The sequence below is a fragment of the Pseudophryne corroboree genome, chromosome 2, assembly GCF_028390025.1.
Source record: "Pseudophryne corroboree isolate aPseCor3 chromosome 2, aPseCor3.hap2, whole genome shotgun sequence".
NCBI classification, from domain to species: Eukaryota; Metazoa; Chordata; class Amphibia; order Anura; family Myobatrachidae; genus Pseudophryne; species Pseudophryne corroboree.
In genome coordinates, this window is record NC_086445.1 from 996,365,902 (window position 1) to 996,391,668 (window position 25,767).

The following is a 25,767-nucleotide window of genomic DNA, read 5'->3' on the forward strand; positions in this document are numbered from 1 at the left end:
CCATAAAAAAGCAGGAGAAAAGTCTGCGAAAAAGGGGCGGAGCCTATCTCCTCAGCACACTGGCGCCATTTTCCCTCACAGCTCAGTTGGAGGGAAGCTCCCCTGGCTCTCCCCTGCAGTCACTACACTACAGACAGGGTTAAAAAAGAGAGGGGGGGCACTAATTAGGCGCAGTATTAACAATACAGCAGCTATAAGGGGAAAAACACTTATATAAGGTTATCCCTGTATATATATAGCGCTTTGGTGTGTGCTGGCAAACTCTCCCTCTGTCTCCCCAAAGGGCTAGTGGGGTCCTGTCCTCTATCAGAGCATTCCCTGTGTGTGTGCTGTATGTCGGTACGTTTGTGTCGACATGTATGAGGAGAAAAATGATGTGGAGACGGAGCAGATTGCCTGTAATAGTGATGTCACCCCCTAGGGGGTCGACACCTGAGTGGATGAACTGTTGGAAGGAATTACGTGACAGTGTCAGCTCTGTATAAAAGACAGTGGTTGACATGAGACAGCCGGCTACTCAGCTTGTGCCTGTCCAGACGTCTCATAGGCCGTCAGGGGCTCTAAAGCGCCCGTTACCTCAGATGGCAGATATAGACGCCGACACGGATACTGACTCCAGTGTCGACGGTGAAGAGACAAATGTGACTTCCAGTAGGGCCACACGTTACATGATTGAGGCAATGAAAAATGTTTTACACATTTCTGATAATACGAGTACCACCAAAAAGGGGTATTATGTTCGGTGAGGAAAAACTACCTGTAGTTTTCCTGAATCTGAGAAATTAAATGAGGTGTGTGATGATGCGTGGTTTTCCCCCGATAACAACTGATAATTTCTAAAATGTTATTGGCATTATATCCTTTCCCGCCAGAGGTTAGGGTGCGTTGGGAAACACCCCCTAGGGTGGATAAAGCGCTCACACGCTTGTAAGGGCTCTACCCTCTCCTGAGATGGCCGCCCTTAAGGATCCTGCTGATAGAAAGCAGGAGAGTATCCTAAAATGTATTTACACACATACTGGTGTTATACTGCGACCAGCAATCGCCTCAGCCTGGATGTGCAGTGCTGGGTTGGCGTGGTCGGATTCCCTGACTGAAAATATTGATACCCTAGATAGGGACAGTATATTTTTGCCTATAGAGCATTTAAAAGATGCATTTCTATATATGCGTGATGCACAGCGGAATATTTGCCGACTGGCATCAAGTCTAAGTGCGTTGTCCATTTCTACCAGTAGAGGGTTATGGACACGTCAGTGGTCAGGTGATGCGTATTCCAAACGGCATTTGGAAGTATTGCCTTAATAAGGGGAGGAGTTATTTGGGGTCGGTCTTTCAGACCTGGTGGCCACGGCAACAGCTGGGAAATCCACGTTTGTACCCCAGGTCGCCTCTCAACATGAGAAGACGCCGTATTATCAGGCGCAGTCTTTTCGTGGACAAGCGGGCAAAATGTTCCTCATTTCTGCCCCGTGACAGAGGGAGAGGAAAAAGGCTGCAGAAATCAGCCAGTTCCCAGGAACAGAAACCCTCTCCCGCCTCTGCCAAGCCCTCAGTATGACGCTGGGGCTTTACAAGCAGAATCAGGCACGGTGGGGGGCCCGTCTCAATGAATTTCAGCGCGCAGTGGGCTCACTCGCAAGTAGACCCCTGGATCCTTCAGGTGATATCTCAGGGGTACAAATTAGAATTCGAGACGTCTCCCCCTCGCCGTTTTCCTAAAGTCGGCTTTACCGATGTCTCCTTCTGACAGGGAGACAGTTTTGGAAGCCATTCACAAGCTGTATTCCCAGCAGGTGATAATCAAGGTACCCCTCCTGCAACAGGGAACGGGGTATTATTCCACACTGTTGTGGTACCGAAGCCGGACGGCTCGGTGAGACCGATTCTAAATCTAAAATCTTGAACACTTACATACGGAGGTTCAAATTCAAGATTGAGTCACTCAGAGCAGTGATTGCGAACCTGGAAGAAGGGGACTACATGATGTCTCGGGACATCAAGGATGCTTACCTTCATGTCAAAATTTACCCTTCTCACCAAGGGTACCTCAGGTTTATGGTACAGAACTGTCACTATCAGTTCAGACGCTGCCGTATGGATGGTCCACGGCACCCCGGGTCTTTACCAAGGTAATGGCCGAAATGATGATATTCCTTCGAAGGAAGGGAATTTTAGTTATCCCTTACTTGGACGATTCCCTGATAAGGGTAAGATCCAGGGAACAGGTGGAGGTCGGTGTAGCACTATCTCAGGTAGTGTTGCGGCAGCACGATTGGATTCTCAATATTCCAAAATCGCAGCTGGTTCCGACGACTTGTCTTCGGTTCCTAGGGATGATCCTGGACACAGTCCAGAAAAAGGTGTTTCTCCCGGGGGGGAAAGACAGGGAGTTATCCGAGCTAGTCAGGAACCTCCTAAAACCGAGCCAAGTCTCAGTGCATCAATGCACAAGGGTTCTGGGTAAAATGGTGGCTTCCTACGAAGCAATCCCATTCGGCAGATTCCACGCAAGAACTTTCCAGTGGGACCTGCTGGACAAATGGTCCGGGTCGCATCTTCAGATGCGTCAGCGGATAACCCTGTCACCAAGGACAAGGGTGTCCCTCCTGTGGTGGTTGCAGAGTGCTCATCTTCTAGAGGGCCGCAGATTCGGCATTCAGGACTGGGTCCTGGTGACCACGGATGCCAGCCTGCGAGGCTGGGGAGCAGTCACACAGGGAAGGAATATCCAGGGCTTATGGTCAAGCCTGGAGACATCACTTCACATAAATATCCTGAAGCTAAGGGCCATTTACAATGCTCTAAGCTTAGCAAGACCTCTGCTTCAAGGTCAGCCGGTGTTGATCCAGTCGGACAACATCACGGCAGTCACCCACGTAAACAGACAGGGTGGCACAAGAAGCAGGAGGGCAATGGCAGAAGCTGCAAGGATTCTTCGCTGGGCGGAAAATCATGTGATAGCACTGTCAGCAGTATTCATTCCGGGAGTGGACAACTGGGAAGCAGACTTCCTCAGCACGACCTCCACCCGGGAGAGTGGGGACTTCACCCAGAAGTCTTCCACATGATTATAAACCGTTGGGAAAAACTCGACAGGTATTGCGCCAGGTCAAGGGACCCTCAGGCAATAGCTGTAGACGCTCTGGTAACACCGTGGGTGTACCAGTCAGTGTATGTGTTCCCTCCTCTGCCTCTCATACCCAAGGTACTGAGATTGATAAGATGGAGAGGAGTAAGCACTATATTCGTGGCTCCGGATTGGCCAAGAAGGACTTGGTAACCGGAACTTCAAGAGATGCTCACGGAGGATCCGTGGCCTCTACCTCTAAGAAGGGACCTGCTCCAACAAGGACCCTGTCGGTTCCAAGACTTACCGCGGCTGCGTTTGACGGCATGGCGGTTGAACGCCGGATCCTGAAGGAAAAAAGGCATTCCGGATGAAGTCATCCCTATCCTGATCAAAGCCAGGAAGGATGTAACCGCAAAACATTATCACCGCATTTGGCGAAAATATGTTGCGTGGTGCGAGGCCAGTAAGGCCCGACGGAGGAAATTCAACTGGGTCGATTCCTACATTTCCTGCAAACAGGAGTGTCTATGGGCCTGAAATTGGGGTCCATTAAGGTTCAAATTTCGGCCCTGTCAATTTTCTTCCAAAAAGAACTAGCTTCAGTCCCTGAAGTTCAGACGTTTGTAAAAGGGGTACTGCATATACAGCCTCCTTTTGTGCCTCCAGTGGCACTTTGGGATCTCAATGTAGTTTTTTGGGTTCCAAAAGTCACATTGGTTTGAACCACTTAAATCTGTGGAGTTAAAATATCTCACATGGAAAGTGGTCATGCTGTTGGCCCTGGCCTGGGCCAGGCGCGTGTCAGAATTGGCGGCTTTATCCTGTAAAAGCCCTTATCTGATTTTCCATTCGGACAGGGCGGAATTGAGGACTCGTCCTCAGTTTCTCCCTAAGGTGGTTTCAGCGTTTCACCTGAACCAACCTATTGTGGTGCCTGCGGCTACTAGGGACTTGGAGGACTCCAAGTTGCTAGACGTTGTCAGGGCCCTGAAAATATATGTTTCCAGGACGGCTGGAGTCAGAAAATCTGACTCGCTGTTTATCCTGTATGCACCCAACAAGCTGGGTGCTCCTGCTTCTAAGCAGACTATTGCTAGTTGGATTTGTAGTACAATTCAGCTTGCACATTCTGTGGCAGGCCTGCCACAGCCAAAAATCTGTAAATGCCCACTCCACAAGGAAGGTGGGCTCATCTTGGGCGGCTGCCCGAGGGGTCTCGGCTTTACAACTTTGCCGAGCAGCTACTTGGTCAGGAGCAAATACGTTTGTAAAATTCTACAAAATTGATACCCTGGCTGAGGAGGACCTGGAGTTCTCTCAATTGGTGCTGCAGAGTCATCCGCACTCTCCCGCCCGTTTGGGAGCTTTGGTATAATCCCCATGGTCCTTACGGAGTCCCCAGCATCCACTTAGGACGTTAGAGAAAATAAGAATTTACTTACCGATAATTCTATTTCTCGTAGTCCGTAGTGGATGCTGGGCGCCCATCCCAAGTGCGGATTGTCTGCAATACTGGTACATAGTTATTGTTACCAAAAAATCGGGTTATTGCTGTAGTGAGCCATCTTTTCTAGAGGCTCCTCTGTTATCATGCTGTTAACTGGGTTCAGATCAGAAGTTGTACAGTGTGATTGGTGTGGCTGGTATGAGTCTTACCCGGGATTCAAAATCCTTCCTTATTGTGTACGCTCGTCCGGGCACAGTATCCTAACTGAGGCTTGGAGGAGGGTCATAGGGGGAGGAGCCAGTGCACACCAGATAGTCCTAAAGCTTTCTTTAGATGTGCCCAGTCTCCTGCGGAGCCGCTATTCCCCATGGTCCTTACGGAGTCCCCAGCATCCACTACGGACTACGAGAAATAGAACTATCGGTAAGTAAATTCTTATTATATATATATATATATATATATATATATATATATATATATATATATATATATATATATTTATTTCTGACGTCCTAGTGGATGCTGGGAACTCCGTAAGGACCATGGGGAATAGACGGGCTCCGCAGGAGACTGGGCACTCTAAAGAAAAGATTAGGTACTATCTGGTGTGCACTGGCTCCTCCCTCTATGCCCCTCCTCCAGACCTCAGTTAGAATCTGTGCCCGGCCAGAGCTGGGTGCTCCTAGTGGGCTCTCCTGAGCTTACTAGTAAAGAAAGTATTTATTAGGTTTTTTATTTTCAGTGAGCTTCTGCTGGCAACAAACTCACTGCTACGTGGGACTAAGGGGAGAGAAGCAAACCTACCTGCTTGCAGCTAGCTTGTGCTTCTTAGGCTACTGGACACCATTAGCTCCAGAGGGTTCGAACACAGGCACCTGTCCTCGATCGTCCGTTCCCGGAGCCGCGCCGCCGTCCCCCTCGCAGAGCCAGAAGAACAGAAGCTTGAAGACGACGAAATCGGCGGCAGAAGACTCCTGTCTTCATTTAAGGTAGCGCACAGCACCGCAGCTGTGCGCCATTGCTCCCAGCACACTTACACACTCCGGTCACTGTAGGGTGCAGGGCGCTGGGGGGGCGGGGTGGGGGGGGGGGTATATATGTAAAAACTCCTGCCATTTTTTTACACAGAAAGCGGGACAGAAGCCCGCCACTGAGAGGGCGGGGCCTTCTTCCTCAGCACACCAGCGCCATTTTCTCTTCACAGCTCCGCTGGAAGCAGCTCCCCAGGCTCTCCCCTGCAGTATCCAGGTACAAGAAGGGTAAAAAAAGAGAGGGGGGGCACATAAATTTAGGCGCAAATAAAACATATAAGGCAGCTATTGGGTAATCACTTATTATAAGTGAAAATCCCTGTGTTATATAGCGCTGTGGTGTGCTGGCATACTCTCTCTCTTTCTGTCTCCCCAAAGGACTTTGTGGGGTCCTGTCCTCAGTCTGAGCATTCCCTGTGTGTCGGTACGGCTGTGTCGACATGTTTGATGAGGAGGGTTACGTGGAGGCGGAGCAAGGGCAGATAAGTGTGGTGTCGCCCCCGTCGGGGCCGACACCTGATTGGATGGATATGTGGAAGGTCTTAAACGACAATGTAAGCTCCTTACATAAAAGGTTTGATGACGCTGCAGCCTTGGGACAGCCGGGGTCTCAGCCCGCGCCTGCCCAGGCGACTCAGAAACCGTCAGGGGCTCATAAACGCCCTCTATCTCAGATGGTTGACACAGATGTCGACACGGAGTCCGACTCAAGTGTCGACGATGATGAGGCACATTTACAGTCTAAAATGACCAAGGCCATCCCATACATGATTATTGCAATGAAAGATGTATTACACATTTCTGAGATTAACCCTGTTAATACCAAGAGGGTTTATATGTTTGGGGAGAAAAAGCAGCCAGTGACTTTTCCCCCATCTGATGAATTAAATGAATTATGGCCCTCATTCCGAGTTGTTCGCTCGCAAGGCGAATGTAGCAGAGTTACACACGCTAAGCCGCCGCCTACTGGGAGTGAATCTTAGCTTCTTAAAATTGCGACCGACGTACGCGCAATATTGCGATTACAAACGAGTTAGCAGTTTCAGAGTAGCTCCAGACTTACTCTGCCTGTGCGATCATTTCAGTGCTTGTCGTTCCTGGTTGACGTCACAAACACACCCAGCGTTCGCCCAGGCACTCCCACCGTTTCCCCGGCCACTCCTGCGTTTTTTCCGGAAACGGTAGCGTTTTCAGCCACACGCCCCTGAAACGCCGTGTATCCGCCCAGTAACACCCATTTCCTGTCAATCACATTACGATCGCCGGAGCGAAGAAAAAGCCGTGAGTAAAAATACTTTCTTCATAGTAAAGTTACTTGGCGCAGTCGCAGTGCGAACATTGCGCATGCGTACTAAGCGGATTTTCACTGCGATGCGATGAAAAATACCGAGCGAACAACTCGGAATGAGGGCCTATGTGAAGAAGCGTGGAGTTCCCCTGATAAGAAACTAGTGATTTCTAAGAGTTTACTGATGGCGTACCCTTTCCCGTCAACGGACAGGTTACGTTGGGAAACATCCCCTAGGGTGGACAAGGCGCTGACACGCTTATCTAAAAAGGTGGCCCTGCCGTCTCAGGATACGGCCGCCCTAAAGGAGCCTGCGGATAGAAAGCAGGAAGCTATCCTGAAGTCAGTGTATACACACTCTGGTACTCTACTGAGACCTGCTATTGCTTCAGCCTGGATGTGTAGTGCTGTAGCAGCATGGACAGATACTCTGTCAGACGACATAGATTCCCTCGACAGGGATACTGTTTTGCTAACCCTGGGCCATATAAAAGACGTCGTCTTATATATGCGGGAAACTCAGAGGGACATTTGCCTGCTGGGCTCTAGAATTAATGCTATATCCATTTCTGCCAGGAGGGTCTTATGGACTCGGCAATGGACAGGAGATGCTGATTCTAAAAAACACATGGAGGTTTTGCCTTATAAGGGTGAGGAATTGTTTGGGGACGGTCTATCGGACCTTGTGTCCACAGCGACAGCTGGAAAGTCGACTTTCTTGCCTCAGGTTTCCTCACAGCCTAAGAAAGCACCGTATTATCAAATGCAGTCCTTTCGTTCTCAGAAAGGCAAGAGGGTCAGGGGTGCATCCTTTCTTGCCAGAGGCAGGGGTAGAGGTAAGAAGCTGCACCATGCAGCCAGTTCCCAGGAACAAAAGTCCTCCCCTGCTTCCACTAAGTCCACCGCATGACGTTGGGGCTCCACAGGCGGAGCCAGGTGCGGTGGGGGCGCGTCTCCGAAACTTCAGCAACCAGTGGGTTCGCTCACAGGTGGATCTCTGGGCTGTACAAATTGTATCTCAGGGATACAAGCTGGAATTCGAAGCGACTCCCCCCCGCCGTTACCTCAAATCAGCCTTGCCAGCTTCCCCCATGGAAAGGGAGGTAGTACTGGCGGCAATTCACAAGCTGTACCTCCAGCTAGTGATTATCAGGGTCACCCTCCTTCAACAGGGAAGGGGCTACTATTCCTCAATGTTTGTGGTACCGAAACCGGACGGTTCGGTGAGACCCATTCTGAATTTAAAATCCTTGAACACTTATATAAAGAAATTCAAGTTCAAAATGGAATCGCTCAGAGCGGTTATTGCAAGCCTGGAAGAGGGGATTTTATGGTGTCGCTGGACATCAAGGATGCTTACTTGCAGGTCCCCATTTACCCACTTCACCAGGAGTACCTCAGGTTTGTGGTACAGGACTGTCATTACCAGTTCCAGACGTTGCCGTTTGGCCTGTCCACGGCACCGAGGATATTTACCAAGGTAATGGCCGAAATGATGATACTCCTTCGAAAGAAGGGAGTTATAGTTATCCCGTACTTGGACGATCTCCTCATAAAGGCGAGGTCCAGAGAGCAGTTGTTGATCAGCGTAGCACTCTCTCAGGAAGTGTTGCAACAGCACGGCTGGATTCTGAATGTTCCAAAGTCGCAGCTGATTCCTACGACGCGTCTGCTTTTCCTGGGCATGATTCTGGACACAGAACAGAAGAAGGGGTTTCTCCCGGTGGAGAAGGCCCAGGAATTAGCATCTCTGGTCAGGGACCTCCTGAAACCAAAACAGGTATCGGTGCATCACTGCACGCGAGTCCTGGGAAAGATGGTGGCTTCATACGAAGCCATTCCCTTCGGCAGGTTCCATGCAAGGATCTTTCAGTGGGATCTGTTGGACAAGTGGTCCGGATCGCATCTTCAGATGCATCGGCTGATCACCCTGTCCCCAAGGGCCAGGGTGTCTCTTCTGTGGTGGCTGCAGAGTGCTCACCTTCTCGAGGGCCGCAGGTTCGGCATACAGGACTGGGTCCTGGTGACCACGGATGCAAGCCTCCGAGGATGGGGGGCAGTCACTCAGGGAAGAAACTTCCAAGGGCTGTGGTCAAGTCTGGAGACTTCTCTACACATAAATATACTGGAACTAAGGGCCATTTACAACGCCCTGAGTCAAGCAGAGCCCCTGCTTCGAAACCGGCCAGTGCTGATTCAGTCAGACAACATCACGGCAGTCGCCCATGTAAACCGCCAGGGCGGCACAAGAAGCAGGATGGCAATGGCGGAAGCCACAAAGATTCTTCGGTGGGCGGAGAATCACGTGCAAGCACTGTCAGCAGTGTTCATTCCGGGAGTGGTCAACTGGGAAGCAGACTTCCTCAGCAGACACGACCTCCACCCGGGAGAGTGGGGACTTCATCAAGAAGTCTTCACACAGATTGCAAAGCGATGGGAACTGCCATAGGTGGACATGATGGCGTCCCGCCTCAACAAAAAGCTAAAAAGATATTGTGCCAGGTCAGGGGACCCTCAGGCGATAGCTGTGGACGCCCTAGTGACACCGTGGGTGTACCAGTCGGTATATGTGTTTCCTCCTCTTCCTCTCATACCCAAGGTACTGAGAATAGTAAGAAAGAGAGGAATAAGAACAATACTCATTGTTCCGGATTGGCTAAGAATGACTTGGTACCCGGAACTGCAAGAAATGCGCACAGAGGACCCATGGCCTCTGCCTCTCAGACAGGACCTGCTGCAACAAGGGCCCTGTCTGTTCCAAGACTTACCGCGGCTGCGTTTGACGGCATGGCGGTTGAAAGCCGGATCCTAGCAGAAAAAGGCATTCTGGATGAAGTTATTCCTACGCTGATAAAGGCTAGGAAGGACGTGACAGCAAAGCATTATCACCGTATATGGCGAATATATGTTGCTTGGTGTGAGGCCAGGACGGCCCCTACAGAGGAATTCCAGCTGGGTCGATTCCTGCACTTCCTACAGTCAGGGGTGACTATGGGCCTAAAATTGGGGTCCATAAAGGTCCAGATTTCGGCCCTATTCATTTTCTTTCAAAAAGAACTGGCTTCACTGCCTGAGGTTCAGACGTTTGTTAAGGGAGTGCTGCATATTCAGCCCCCTTTTGTGCCACCAGTGGCACCCTGGGATCTTAACGTTGTGTTGGATTTCCTGAAATCCCACTGGTTTGAGCCACTTAAGACCGTGGAACTAAAGTATCTCACGTGGAAAGTGGTCATGCTGTTGGCCTTAGCATCGGCTAGGCGTGTGTCGGAATTGGCGGCTTTGTCATGTAAAAGCCCATATCTGATCTTCCATATGGACAGGGCAGAATTTAGGACTCGTCCCCAATTTCTCCCAAAGGTGGTATCATCGTTTCATTTGAACCAACCTATTGTGGTGCCTGCGGCTACTCGGGACTTGGAGGACTCCAAGTTGCTGGACGTAGTCAGGGCTTTGAAAATATATGTTTCCAGAACGGCTGGAGTCAGGAAGACTGACTCGCTGTTTATCCTGCATGCACCCAACAAGCTGGGTGCTCCTGCTTCAAAGCAAACTATTGCTCGCTGGATCTGTAGCACGATTCAGCTGGCTCATTCTGCGGCTGGATTGCCGCATCCAAAATCAGTAAAAGCCCATTCCACAAGGAAGGTGGGCTCTTCTTGGGCGGCTGCCCGAGGGGTCTCGGCTTTACAGCTTTGCCGAGCAGCTACTTGGTCGGGTTCTAACACCTTTGCAAAGTTCTACAAGTTTGATACCCTGGCTGAGGAGGACCTTGTGTTTGCTCATTCGGTGCTGCAGAGTCATCCGCACTCTCCCGCCCGTTTGGGAGCTTTGGTATAATCCCCATGGTCCTTACGGAGTTCCCAGCATCCACTAGGACGTCAGAGAAAATAAGAATTTACTCACCGGTAATTCTATTTCTCGTAGTCCGTAGTGGATGCTGGGCGCCCGTCCCAAGTGCGGACTTTCTGCAATACGTGTATATAGTTATTGCTTAAATAAGGGTTATTGTTATGAGCCATCCGTTGAGTTAGGCTCAGTTGTTGTTCATACTGTTAACTGGGTAAGGTTATCACAAGTTGTACGGTGTGATTGGTGTGGCTGGTATGAGTCTTACCCTGGATTCCAAAAATCCTTTCCTTGTAGTGTCAGCTCTTCCGGGCACAGTTTCCCTAACTGAGGTCTGGAGGAGGGGCATAGAGGGAGGAGCCAGTGCACACCAGATAGTACCTAATCTTTTCTTTAGAGTGCCCAGTCTCCTGCGGAGCCCGTCTATTCCCCATGGTCCTTACGGAGTTCCCAGCATCCACTACGGACTACGAGAAATAGAATTACCGGTGAGTAAATTCTTATTGTTTCTTTTTCATCCACTAGGGGTCACTGGAGTACTCTTGGGATATGGACGGCTTCCGCAGGAACAGGGCACTGAATATTTAAATTTAGAGCACTCCACCTTTCCATATCCCAGAGTACCTCAGTGTTTTTTCTGTGCTCATCGTAGCAACAGGCTTGTGTGGCTCAGTCCACACTTATTTTGAATATATTTTTATTTTTATTATTTCTGATTTTAATTTTTTTACTTTACCACATCCCTTTCCCCCTTCCAAAAGGCGTGGGTCCGGGATAGTGGAAGCTGCTACAAGCAGCTGTGGCATGTCGGTCCTCTCTAAAAGAGCACCCTCACAGCCAGAGCAGACATCCTGCAGAAAAGGCTGGCCGGTGCTTACAGAGAAGCCCTGTCGTAGCCTCACCACAGGAGTCCAAGTATGTTGGGGGATGGGGCGGTCAGCTCACGCTGCCGCCCCGCTCTGTGGGGACACTGTTTCTGAGATGTAAACTGCCCGCCGCTGCTCGGAGCCACATAGTAAGCCGCCCGCCGCCGCTGCTCAGAGCCGCATAGAGGGAGCGCGCTCCCCGGCTCCCGCTGTCTGTTCTCCGGCGCCCGCTGGCCGTCCCGCTACCCGGCTCCCGCTGGCCGTTCCCTTTTACATGCTCCTGGTGTTCCAGTACACGGAGCATACGGGGGGGGGGAGAAGCTCACAGCACCATGTATATAGCAGCAGGAGCACGCAGCTGCACGGGGGGGGGGGGGGGGGGGGGGAGCAGCAGCAGCAGTATGCTAGGCTGCATAGATGATATAGAAAGCATAGGCTATTAGGCTTTTGTTACACTATCCCAGGTTATATATCTGTTTCACAAGATTATAACCTGTACTGTGATTAGACTGTAAGCATGGCATGGGCCCATTTTAACCATGCTTCCTGTTCTTCCTGTTGTGATTCCAGAACGTTCCTGTCCTACATCTCTACTCCACCGGAGGCGCAGGGGTGTTAGTGGGAATTTGGGATCACATTTCATAGGACTGGCCACGTGTACTGCACTTGGCCAGATATATATATATATATATATATATTACACACACCTTAGTACTATTTTACTGAGTCGTGCAAGTGGTCTGTCTTTTTATATTGTATTGTCTGTCTGCATAATGAGTAAGGCACCAGCAAAAACTAAAAAGCAGTTACACTGCAAGGTCTGTAACAGTGTGTTACCGGATGGATCTACCACATGTACAGTATGTTTTGTGAATTCAGCTACGAATACAATTTCTGCTCCGGTTTTAAAGCCGGTTTCATCCCCGGACCGTCCATGGGAAATGCTAGCCAATGTACTGGCTGGGTTGCAATCAGAAGTGACCGCCGCTCGACAAGAGCGGGAAGCAGCAAGATCTGAGTCTAGGGTGAGACCGCCAGAACTACCAGAGGCGTCTCAGCCTTGCCAAAAGTCCAAATCCATTTTGGGTAGATGGGATAAATTTCATATGTCTTATGATTTACCAGTTTCTGCTATGTTGCATTCTGACGATTCCATGCCAGACCTCACTGCGCAAGATGAGGGTGAGGAGGGTGAAGTGGAGTCAGATAGTGATGATTTTAACAGCCCAGGCATTGATAATCTCATCAGAGCGGTGCGTCAGTCTCTGAAATTTACAGAAACTGAGGAGCCTCTGACAAATGATGAAGTCGTATTTACTAAACGACAGAGATCTCCAATGTGTTTTCCTGTTTCAGAATCTCTTAATAAGATGTTAGTAGAAACACGAAAGAATCCAGATAAACGGTTTTCTATACCTCGCAGATTTAAGTCTAGTTACCCGTTTCCAGACTCGGTGACATGTACATGGGAGAATCCACCAATGGTTGAATCGTCTGTGTCAAAACTTACCAAGAAATTAACCATACCAGTGTCAACTGCTACTACGCTTAAAGACCCTTCAGACCGCAAAATAGAAACTATGCTAAAGTCCATGTATATAGCAGCAGGAGTGCTGCTGAGACCCGGGTTGGTTGGCATTTGGGTCACTAAGGCGCTCATAGTATGGATAACAGAACTCAAGTCTGCCCTACATGACGATCACCTTATACTTCTTGCTGATCAAATCTGGAGGCTGCGGAGTATCTATGTACAGCTTCTACTGACGTCTGTCAGCTCACTTCTCGCATTTCATCGTCACTGGTTACAGTACGACGGGCACTCTGGCTGCGTTCTTGGCAAGCGGAGGCAGAGGTCAAAAGATGTATAGAGGCGTTACCTTACGGGGCGAGAAGTTGTTTGGTCCTGAATTGGACAAATGGATTTCTGAGGCCACGGGAGGAAAGACTGTTTTCTTACCATTGCCTCCAACGGTACCAAGACGGAGATACTCTGGACCTGCGTTCAAATCCTTTAGACCTCAGCCCTTTCGCGGGCGTGGCAGAGGAACAGCCACGCCTGGTAGACGAGGACATGGTTTCCAACAAACCAACACCAGTCGTCAGGACGCCAAGGTCACCGACAAGCCAGTGGCATGACGGGATCCCAGCCCATCTCGGATCTCCTAATGTGGGAGCACGCCTTCAGACGTTCCATTTGGCGTGGTTCCAGACATCCACAGATGGGTGGATCCGCAATTTAGTGTTAAAAGATTACAAAATAGAGTTCGACTGTCTTCCGCCACTGCGGTTTTTCAAGACAGGACTATCTCTCTCGGACGACAAGAGGGTGGTTCTGCAAATTGCCATTCAGTCCCTACTGGATTCAGCAGCTTTGATTCAGGTCCCGGTACAACAGGGTCAGGGTTATTATTCCAGTCTGTTTGTGGTACCGAAGCTGGATGGCTCCGTCAGGCCAATATTGAACTTAAAGGGTCTCAATCAGTACGTCACTTACGACAGATTCAAGATGGAATCTCTGCGGTCAGTAATTGCAGGTTTAGAGCCACAGGAATTCATGATTGCGTTAGATCTCAAGGATGCGTACTTACACATTCCAACTTGGCCGCCTCATCAGAGGTTCTTGCGGTTTGCAATACGCCAGAACCATTACCAGTTTCAGGCTCTACCGTTTGGCCTCTCGTCAGCGCCTCGGGTATTCACCAAAGTGATGTCTGTGATGATGGCTCATCTCAGATCCCTGGGAGTGACAATAGTTCCGTACTTAGACGATCTGCTCATCAAAGCTCCGTCTCAACAGATGCTCCTCCAACATGCGTTGATAACGTACAATGGCCCTCATTCCGAGTTGTTCGCTCGCAAGCTGCTTTTAGCAGCATTGCACACGCTAAGGCGCCACCTACTGGGAGTGAATCTTAGCTTAGCAAAATTGCGAACGAAAGATTCTCAAAATTGCGAATAGAAATTTCTAAGCAGTTTCTGAGTAGCTCGACACTTACTCTGCCACTGCGATCAGTTCAGTCAGTTTCGTTCCTGGTTTGACGTCACAAACACACCCAGCGTTCGCCCAGACACTCCCCCGTTTATCCAGCCACTCCCGCGTTTTTCCCAGAAACTGCAGCGTTTTTTCACACACTCCCATAAAACGGCCAGTTTCCGCCCAGAAACACCCACTTCCTGTCAATCACACAACGATAACCAGAACGAAGAAAAAACCTTGTAATGCCGTGAGTAAAATACCAAACTTCTTAGCAAATTTACTTGGCGCAGCCGCAGTGCGAACATTGCGCATGCGCAGTTTGCGGAAAATCGCTGCGATGCGATGAAAAAGAACGAGCGAACAACTCGGAATGAGGGCCCATGTACTGGTTCAGCACGGTTGGATTGTCAACTTCAAGAAATCACATTTAATTTCGTCTCAACGACTTCAATTCCTAGGTATGATTCTCGATACGGTCAATCAAAGAATTTACCTGCCAGAACAGAAAGTACAGATTATTCGTCATCTGGTACAATTAGTGCTCAAGCCACGCACAGTTTCGGTACATTTGTGCATTCGCCTCTTAGGCACAATGGTGGCGGCTTTCGAAGCGCTTCAGTTCGGAAGTTTTCACTCGCGTCCATTTCAACTGGATGTGCTCTCACAGTGGTCGGGCTCGCATCTGCAGATTCACCACAGGGTGAGGTTGTCGGCAAGGGTATCTCTTCTCTGGTGGCTCAAAGTACACAATCTAACCGCAGGGAAACGGTTCGGCGCCTGGAATTGGATAATTCTAACGACGGACGCGATTCTCAGAGGTTGGGGAGCTGTAGTTCAAAATTGTCAGCTCCAGGGTCTCTGGGCGGATCACGAAAGATTGCTGTCTATAAATGTCCTGGAACTCCAGGCAATTTACAATGCGCTACGACAAGCAGTACACATGCTTCGGTCTCAGACTGTCCAGGTGCAGTCAGACAACGCGACGGCAGTCGCGTACATCGACAAACAAGGAGGAACGAGAAGCCGCATGGCAATGCGGGAAGTAGCTCGAATCCTCAATTGGGCCGAACATCACCAAGTGATATTGTCGGCAGTGTTCATTCCGGGAGTGGACAACTGGGAGGCGGATTATCTCAGCCGTCGGGATTTTCATCCAGGAGAATGGGGGTTAAATCCAGAAGTGTTTCACATGTTGGTCCAGAGGTGGGGTTACCCTCAGTGGACCTGATGGCATCTCGCCACAATCTCCAAACGCCCCAGTATGTGTCCAGAGCGAGAGATCCAAAGGCAGTGGCGGTGGATGCTCTCACAATTGCGTGGCCGTACAGCCTCGTGTATCTGTTTCCACCGTTTCCGCTGCTCCCTCTGTTGCTAAAACGGATCAAAAGAGAGGCCGTCACAGTCATACTAGTTGCGCCTCATTGGCCTCGGAGTGCTTGGTTCTCGGATCTCCACGGACTACTCGCAGACTATCCTTGGCCGCTCCCACTACGTCCGGACCTGTTACAGCAGGGTCCGTTCCTTTACCCCGATTTAGCGCGGCTGCGTTTGATGTGGTGGCTGTTGAGACCGCCCTCTTAAGAAGAGAGGTCATTCCAGAATCTGTTATACCAACCATGTTACGAGCTAGGAAGCCGGTTACGGCAGCTCATTATTACAGAATTTGGCGTGCCTATATAGGTTGGTGTGAAGCTCGGAAGTTTCCGACATCATCTTTCAAGTTATCCCGTCGTTTGTTATTTCTGCAGACGGGGTTAGATGGAGGACTGCGTTTATCTACACTAAAGGTGCAGGTATCTGCTTTGTCAATTTACTTTCAAAGACGATTGGCTCTATTGCCGTCTGTACACACTTTTCTGCAAGGTGTCCTCAGAGTACAGCCTCCATTCATTCCACCTACAGCGCCATGGGACTTGAATCTGGTTTTAGATTTCTTACAGTCTTCATATTTTGAACCCTTACAACAAGTGGATATTAAGTTTCTCACTTGGAAAACAATTTTTCTCCTAGCCTTAGCTTCGGCAAGGCGTGTTTCAGATTTGGGTGCCTTGTGATGCAAGCCACCGTATTTGGTGTTTCATGATGACAGCGCGGAACTTCGGACGAATCCCTCTTTCTTACCAAAGGTAGTGTCATCTTTTCACATCAATCAACCAATAGTAGTTCCTGTGTTAACAGGACATTCTGGAACTCTGGATGTGGTACGCGCATTACGCGTTTATGTATCCCGAACGTCTACAGTCCGTAAGACGGATACGTTGTTTGTTCTCTATGATGCTGCCAAGATGGGTTGGCCAGCTTCTAAGCAGACCTTATCCAGATGGATAAAACTGACCAAACGTCAGGCTTACCTTCATGCTAGGTTACAGCCGCCTACATCAGTAACAGCTCATTCCACACGTTCTGTGGGAACTTCATGGACAGCTGGTCGTGGAGCTTCTTTGACGCAGCTTTGCCGTGCGGGTACATGGTCATCAGTGCACACGTTTGTGCGCTTTTACACGTTTGATACGTTTGCGGCATCAGCATCTAGCTTTGGCCGCCTAGTGTTACAGGTGCCAAACAGCTCTCCCGCCCACGGGGGAAGCTTTGGTACGTCCCAAGAGTACTCCAGTGACCCCTAGTGGATGAAAAAGAAAATAGGATTTTGGTGCTTACCAGGTAAATCCTTTTCTTTGAATCCATAGGGGGCACTGGACGCCCACTCAGAGCAGTTTTACCTGGTTTGGGGTAAGTTCAGGGGATCTTATGGTAACACACTCTCACCGACTGGTTCAAATTATCAAGTTCTATCGGTTATGGTGTCAACTGTTTAGTTGTCAGTAACGTTATGTGTTAACTTCGTTATTGTCCATTATGTTATATGTAATACTCCATTGTCAACCTCTCTGTAGCTCCTGTTCGGCTCAGTAAACACTGAGGTACTCTGGGATATGGAGGGGTGGAGTGTTCTAAATTTAAATATTCAGTGCCCTGTTCCTGCGGAAGCCGTCCATATCCCAAGAGTACTCCAGTTTCCCCTATGGATTCAAAGAAAAGGATTTACCTGGTAAGTACAGGTTGAGTATCCCATATCCAAATATCCGAAATACGGAATATTCCGAAATACGGACTTTTTTGAGTGAGAGTGAGATAGTGAAACCTTTGTTTTCTGATGGCTCAGTGTACACAAACTTTGTTTAATACACACAGTTATTAAAAATATTGTATTAAATGTCCTTCAGGCTGTGTGTATAAGGTGTATTTGAAACCTAAATGAATTGTGTGAATGTAGACACACTTTGTTTAATGCACAAAGTTATAAAAAATATTGGCTAAAATTACCTTCAGGCTGTGTGTATAAGGTGCATATAAAACATAAATGCATTCTGTGCTTAGATTTAGGTCCCATTGCCATGATATCTCATTATGGTATGCAATTATTCCAAAATACGGAAAAATCCCATATCCAAAATACCTCTGGTCCCAAGCATTTTGGATAAGGGATACTCAACCTGTACCAAAATCCTATATAATATATATATATATATATATATATATATATATATATATATATATATATATATATATATATATGTACGTACGTACGTGTCAGTCAGGTTATTATAAAACTGATTTTTATGAAAATGACCTTTAACACGCTGCCTTTCAGGCCTCCGCTACTTTAGGTGATATCCTCGAGCCTCCGTGTCATAAAGATCTCATGGTGCTAATTCAAACTTGATGATACCCCCTCAAATACATACAGGTTATAGAGACGCACTCGCACTACAAACATAACACCAAACACCATGCTATCTTTAACCCATTGCAACTAATTTGTTCATTTATTGGATTTGTAATGCTGTTTACCAAACGTAGGTTTATATCTGGTTGTGTTTCCGCATTCTAGAGCTTTTGCACATAGCGCCAGGTTATTAAAGTTTGCTTCTTTTTTTTTTTTTCCTTGTGTATTGTTGTGTAGTTCATTGTTACTAGATAACTTTTTCTCTTTTATCCATCTGGGGGACGCTGCACAGTTACTGCTGGTTTAGAATGTGTGGGTAAAGGAGTTTGGCACAGAACCTATAGAAAACTAACTCCACCCCCCTCTAACCCCTCCCATCTCCAGCCTGACTAACCAGTACCTCAGTTTTAGTTTTGTGCCTGTGGAGTACAGACACCTTTTTTTTACTTATAGCTTTTAGTTAGGTTTTTTTGTTTTATATAGTTTTTCTGGGGTACCTAGTCCCTGTATACAGGTGGCAGGTACTGCTAGAGTGGGGTTAGTTAGTGTATGTTGATTTTCCCACTCTAATCTGCCTCTGGATGGTCACCATACTGTGGTCACTGGGGCTCTCTATCCGGTCAGGAATCCTAGGAGGCACGGATAAGGTACAGGACAGCCACAAAGCCACAGCATTGGGCTGTTCCTTATATATGTGTATGTGTGTTCTTAGATTTTTACTTTGCTGTGCTTTGCGTGTCAGATTTCATGCCCGACCCCTTCAAGCTCAGATTCTCAGCTGTTGGACTCGGATGGGACCACACCTTGAATTACAGTTGTTCCGCTTGTCGGTACAGACTCGTCAATCGCTACAATGGTGGCTACACAGCCACAATCTGACCAAGGGAGCTCCGTTCACAATTTGGTCTTGGATAATGGTCACCACAGACGCCAGCCTCATGGGTTGGGGAGCGGTGCGAGTGATCCGGTATGCGCTCATTCAAATACAAACCATGGTCCAGGGTCATCCAGTTCGTGTTCAGTCTGATAATGCCACGGCAGTGGCTTACATAAACAGACAAGGAGGAACTCGAAGCTGGAATGCCATGAAAGAGGTCACTCATATTCTCACTCATATTCTCAAGTGGGCGGAGTGTTGGGTTCCGGCCATCTCCGCGATTCACATTCAGGGAGTCGAAAACTGGGAAGCAGATATCTTAAGTGGTCAAACAGTTCACCCGGGAGAGTGGGCGCTTCACCAGGAGGTTTTTCTTACTGTAGTGTCTCTGTGGGGAGCGGACCGACATAGATATCATAGCGTCTCGTCTCAACAAAAAGCTCCCTCACTACGGGTCGCGCACTCGGGATCCTCAAGCGACTCTAATCGATGCCTTGACCGCTCCATGGCAGTTTCAACTGGGATATGTGTTTCCACCGATTCCGCTAATTCCACGTCTACTACAACGCATCCGGCGAGAAGGCCTGCCAGTCATTCTGGTAGCTCCGGATTGGCCGCGCCGACAGTGGTACACTCTACTACTGCGTGGCATGGTTGTCGAGGAATCTTAACGTCTTCCTCTGCGACCGGACCTCCTTCTTCAAGGACCATGACGCTGCCCAGATTTAAATCTGCTGGCTTTGACGGCATGGTTCTTGAATCCAGCATTTTAAGAGCTAAAGGATTATCTCAACAAACGATGATTCAGACTAGGAAGCCGGTAACTTCTGGAATTTATCACACGGTGTGGTGTATTTACATTGCTTGGTGTCAAAAAAGCGGATTGGCACCGGACCTATTAAGGGTACCTCGCCTGTTGTCTTTCCTTCAGGAGGGTTTCGCTAAAGGTCTGCGACTCTCCTCACTTAAAGGACAGGTCTCTGCCTTATCTGTACATTTTAAAAAAGAAATTAGCTCTCATTCCAGAGGTCCAGACATTTCATCTGGGAGTACTTCGGATTCAACCACCTTTTGTTCCCCCCGGTTCCTCCCTGGGACTTGAATTTAGTTCTTACGGCTCTTCAGAAACCTCAGTTTGAACCATTGTAATCTGTGGAATTGCGATTCCTAACACTCAAGGTTGTTTTCCTTTTGGCCATTACCTCAGCCAGACGTGTATCTGAGTTGGCGGCTCTTTCTTGCAGGCCGCCTTTGTTGGTTTCTCACGATGACAGAGTGGTTCTGCGTACAAAACCTTCCTTCCTTCCGAAGGTTGTCTGCTTTCCACCTGAATCAGGACATTGTCCTTCCAGCGTTTACTCCTTCTTCCTCAGGGGAGGAAAACCATTTGGCCTTATTGGATGACTCACGCATTTATTTGTCTCGTACCGAATCTTTCCGTCGTACGGATACGTTGTTGGTGTTGTTTGACGCACCGAAACGGGGTTGGCCGGCTTCTAAGAACACGGTGGCTCGTTGGGTGACTTCGGCCATTCGTCGGGCATACATATCTTCCAATTCGGGCTTATTTGACTAGGGCCGTTGGAGCCTCTTGGGCTGTTCGCGGTGGTGTATCTGTCGAGCAGCTGTGCAGAGCGGCGACCTGGTCGTCCGTGCATACCTTCACAAAGTTCTACCGTTTTCATACTTTTGGTTTGGAGACTGCCTCTGTTGGACGTCAAGTTTTGCAGACAGCTCTGCCGTCTGTGTCTCCCTCCTCTAATTAGCTTGCTTTGGGAAATCCCAGCAGTAAGTGCGCAGCATCCCCCAGATGGATGAAATAGAAATAGGGATTTTTGTTTTTTTGTAAATCTCTTTCTCTGATTCCATCTGGGGGACGCTGCAATCCCTCCCGTATATTTGTCTGGTTTAGTGGTTGTATTCTGTTTTGTCTCTTTCGGCTTTGCTAAATGTTAACTGAGGTACTGGTTAGTCAGGCTGGAGATGGGAGGGGTTAGAGGGGGGAGGAGTTAGTTTTCTATAGGTTCAGTGACAAACTCCTTTACCCACACACTCTAACAAAGCAGTAAGTGCGCAGAGTCCCCCAGATGGAATCCGAGAGAGATTTTACGTTAAGTAAACAAAAATCCTTATTTTGTTGTCTTCTGTTTATAGGGTGAAAAAGTAGAGGGACTCCAAGCACAAGCCCTGTATCCTTGGAGGGCCAAGAAGGACAACCACCTAAATTTCAACAAAAGTGACATTATTACTGTTTTGGAACAGCAGGACATGTGGTGGTTTGGTGAGGTCCAGGGGCACAAGGGCTGGTTTCCCAAATCTTATGTGAAACTCATTTCAGGTCCCCTAAGGAAGTCTACGAGGTTCGTATGTCACCTATAGAAGTATTTACAATCATTTTCTTAGTTGTTTGTGTAACTATTTCTGTACTCTTCAAGGTAAATTTACAGATCACTGGGGTTTCTGTTTAGGCCCAGGATTGCAGGGGAGGTGTCACCTCCGCATTTATCTCTCCATAGTGATAATTCTTCATTATAATGAGATAACACACTAGAGCAGTAATGGCCAACAGGGGTTTCTCTGATCCTTCAGCTGTGGCTCCCTGTTCCCAGTAATACTTGCTGATATGTTCTTACAGATTAGTGGCTGTCTTTCATCTAATGTATGTTTCAAATAATGAAAGGTAATGTGCAAACCTTTTGAAGGTTACGGGGCCACACGCGGCCCCTAAATTATATCATGTATCCCATGACTGATGTAGAAATGAATACAGGACTAAGTGTGAATTAATAAATGTTCGAGCATTTCTGTTACATTAAACCAATGCCGCCATAATGGTGGCCCGCGGGTACGATGCGGCCTTCCACGTGTTTTACTTTTTTTGTTGCTGTTCCCCCAATTTTCCCAAAAGCTACTTTAATGGATTTTGAGAGACAGCGCTTACAATAAAGTGGCAATGTTTTAATAACTTCTTGCTCAAGTTGAGTTCTCACAATATTTTCTAGATTTGCACCATTATATTTATTTTCACTATTCCACGCGCTACGCCATGTGTTATCCCAAGCATAAGTCACACCTGTTGCCCATGGGCACACTGTTGGTAAAAAAAGGAAAAGCCGTGACCCGGCTTGTAGGAGGAGGTATTCATACGTCTGATATTTGCTACAGCATTTTTACGTATATTGTCCCTTCTTGCTGAAAATGTAGGTTCATACTGTGCACTCAGCTTTTTTTGATGCCGTCAGCTCATTCCCAACGTCTCTTACTTCCGTAGCATTGATTCAACATCTTCAGAGAGCCCGGCAAGCCTGAAGAGAATTTCATCACCAGCGTTCAAACCTTCTGTCCAAGGAGAAGGTAAGGCCGGGCTAGGGGCGGGTCACGAACACCTCACTATGCATCTGTCCAACGTTAGCTACGGAGCTGGGGGCTGTCGCATGTGCTGATCACTGTTGCAAGGAATGTGAAAGTGAGGTCTTAATTCATCAGGTAACCAGAGTCCCCTTAGTAAGTCTGCATGGAAAGAGACAGCCAGGTATAGGAGCTGATGGGGTGACATGGCAGTTGTTGACAGTAAAGTATAGTATCAAAAATAGGCAATATTTTGCTACTTAACCGTTATTATACAGCACACGTTTCGCATCTCTTTCTCCTTGATCCACTAGGGGCCACTGGAGCGTAGTTACAATGGGGAAATAGTAGGTAGTAATTGGGAGCTGGCACTTTAAAATTCTAACACTGAGGCTAGCTCCTCCCCTACTATCTCCCCTCCAAGCCAGTCTTAGTTTAGTGCCCGAGGTGAGCTGGTTCACTTGGGTTTAGCTGAAGAAATTTTTCTTTCTCTGACGTCCTAGTGGATGCTGGGACTTCCGTAAGGACCATGGGGGATAGCGGCTCCGCAGGAGACAGGGCACAAAAATAAAAGCTTTAGACTAGCTGGTGTGCACTGGCTCCTCCCCCTATGACCCTCCTCCAAGCCTCAGTTAGATTTTTGTGCCCGGCCGAGAAGGGTGCATGCTAGGTAGCTCTCCTGAGCTGCTTAGAGTAAAAGTTTAAATAGGTTTTTTATTTTCAGTGAGACCTGCTGGCAACAGGCTCACTGCATCGTGGGACTAAGGGGAGAAGAAGCGAACTCACCTGCATGCAGAGTGGATTGGGCTTCTTGGCTACTGGACATTAGCTCCAGAGGGACGATCACAGGTTCAGCCTGGATGGGTCCCGGAGCCGCGCTGCCGGCCCCCTTACAGAGCCAGAAGAGTGAAGAGGTCCGGAGAAATCGGCGGCAGAAGACGTTCCTGTCTTCAGATAAGGTAGCGCACAGCACTGCAGCTGTGCGCCATTGCTCTCAGCACACTTCACACTCCGGTCACTGAGGGTGCAGGGCGCTGGGGGGGAGCGCCCTGAGACGCAATAAAACACTATAAAAACCTTATATGGCTAAAGAAATGCATCACATATAGCTCCTGGGCTATATGGATGCATTTAACCCCTGCCAGTTTTCCTAAAAAAAGCGGGAGAAAAGGCCGCCGTGAAGGGGGCGGAGCCTTTCTCCTCAGCACACAAGCGCCATTTTCTTTCACAGCTCCGCTGGAAGGACGGCTCCCTGACTCTCCCCTGCAGTCCTGCTACAAGAATCAGGGTAAAACAAGAGAGGGGGGCACTATTGGCAGCTAATATAAAACAGCAGCTATAAAGGGAGAAACACTTACATAAGGTTATCCCTGTATATATATATATAGCGCTCTGGTGTGTGCTGGCAAACTCTCCCTCTGTCTCCCCAAAGGGCTCGTGGGGTCCTGTCCTCTTTCAGAGCATTCCCTGTGTGTGTGCTGGGTGTCGGTATGATTGTGTCAACATGTATGAGGAGGAAAATGATGTGGAAGCAGAGCAATTGCCTGTGTTAGTGATGTCACCCCCTAGGGAGTCGACACCTGACTGGATGGTCGTATTTAAAGAATTACGTGACAATGTCAGCACTTTGCAAAAAACTGTTGACGACATGAGACAGCCGGCAAATCAATTAGTGCCTGTTCAGGCGTCTCAGACACCGTCAGGGGCGCTAAAACGCCCGTTACCTCAGATGGTCGACACAGACCCAGACACGGATACTGAATCCAGTGTCGACGGTGAGGAGACAAACGTAATGTCCAGTAGGGCCACACGTTACATGATCACGGCAATGAAGGAGGCATTGAATATTTCTGACACTACAAGTACCACAAAAAAGGGTATTATGTGGGGTGTGAAAAAACTACCAGTAGTTTTTCCTGAATCAGATGAATTAAATGAGGTGTGTGATAAAGCGTGGCTTTCCCCCGATAAAAAACTGCTGATTTCTAATAAATTATTGGCACTATACCCTTTCCCGCCAGAGGTTAGGGCACGTTGGGAAACACCTCCTAGGGTAGATAAGGCGCTCACACGCTTATCAAAACAAGTGGCGTTACCGTCTCCCGATACGGCCGCCCTCAAGGAACCAGCTGATAGGAGGCTGAAAAATATCCTAAAAGGTATATACACACATACTGGTGTTATACTGCGACCAGCAATCGCCTCAGCCTGGATGTGCAGCGCTGGAGTGGCTTGGTCGGATTCCCTGACTGAAAATATTGATACCATGGATAGGGACAGTATATTATTAACTATAGAGCATTTAAAGGATGCATTACTATATATGCGAGATGCACAGAGGGATATTTGCACCCTGGCATCTAGAGTGAGTTCGATGTCCATTTCTGCCAGAAGAGCGTTATGGACGCGACAGTGGTCAGGTGATGCGGATTCCAAACGACATATGGAAGTATTGCCGTATAAAGGGGAGGAGTTATTTGGGGTCGGTCTATCGGACCTGGTGGCCACGGCAACGGCTGGAAAATCCACCTTTTTACCCCAGGTCACCTCTCAGCAGAAAAAGACACCGTCTTTTCAAACTCAGTCCTTTCGTCCCCATAAGGGCAAGCGGGCAAAAGGCCACTCATTTCTGCCCCGGGGCAGAGGAAGGGGAAAAAGACTGCACCAGGCAGCCTCTTCCCAGGAACAGAAGCCCTCCCCCGCTTCTGCCAAGTCTTCAGCATGACGCTGGGGCTCTACAAGCGGACTCAGGCACGGTGGGGGGCCGTCTCAAGAATTTCAGCGCGCAGTGGGCTCACTCGCAAGTGGACCCCTGGATCCTGCAGGTAGTATCACAGGGGTACAAATTGGAATTCGAGACGTCTCCCCCTCGCCGGTTCCTGAAGTCTGCTCTACCAACGTCTCCCTCCGACAGGGAGGCGGTAGTGGACGCTATTCACAAGCTGTATTCCCAGCAGGTGATAATCAAGGTACCCCTCCTACAACAGGGAAAGGGGTATTATTCCACGCTGTTTGTGGTACCGAAGCCGGACGGCTCGGTGAGACCAATTTTAAATCTAAAATCCTTGAACACTTACATAAAAAGGTTCAAATTCAAGATGGAGTCACTCAGAGCAGTGATAGCGAACCTGGAAGAAGGGGACTATATGGTATCTCTAGACATCAAAGATGCTTATCTCCATGTCCCAATCTACCCTTCTCACCAAGGGTACCTCAGGTTAGTGGTACAAAACTGTCATTATCAGTTTCAGACGCTGCCGTTTGGATTGTCCACGGCACCACGGGTC

The 25,767-nt window shown here is 48.5% G+C and overlaps 1 protein-coding gene across 11 annotated transcripts in view; it reads left to right on the forward strand.

The window, feature by feature from the left end:
* The window catches only part of ITSN1 (intersectin 1), a 351,280-nt gene that overhangs the window by 222,617 nt on the left and 102,896 nt on the right, over window positions 1-25,767 (forward strand). For all 11 annotated transcript variants that reach the window (XM_063956498.1, XM_063956491.1, XM_063956499.1 and 8 more), the window contains 2 exons: window positions 21,287-21,492; window positions 22,404-22,486. In XM_063956498.1, coding sequence (XP_063812568.1) covers window positions 21,287-21,492; window positions 22,404-22,486 — 289 coding nt within the window. The remainder of the gene's footprint in view (window positions 1-21,286; window positions 21,493-22,403; window positions 22,487-25,767) is intronic.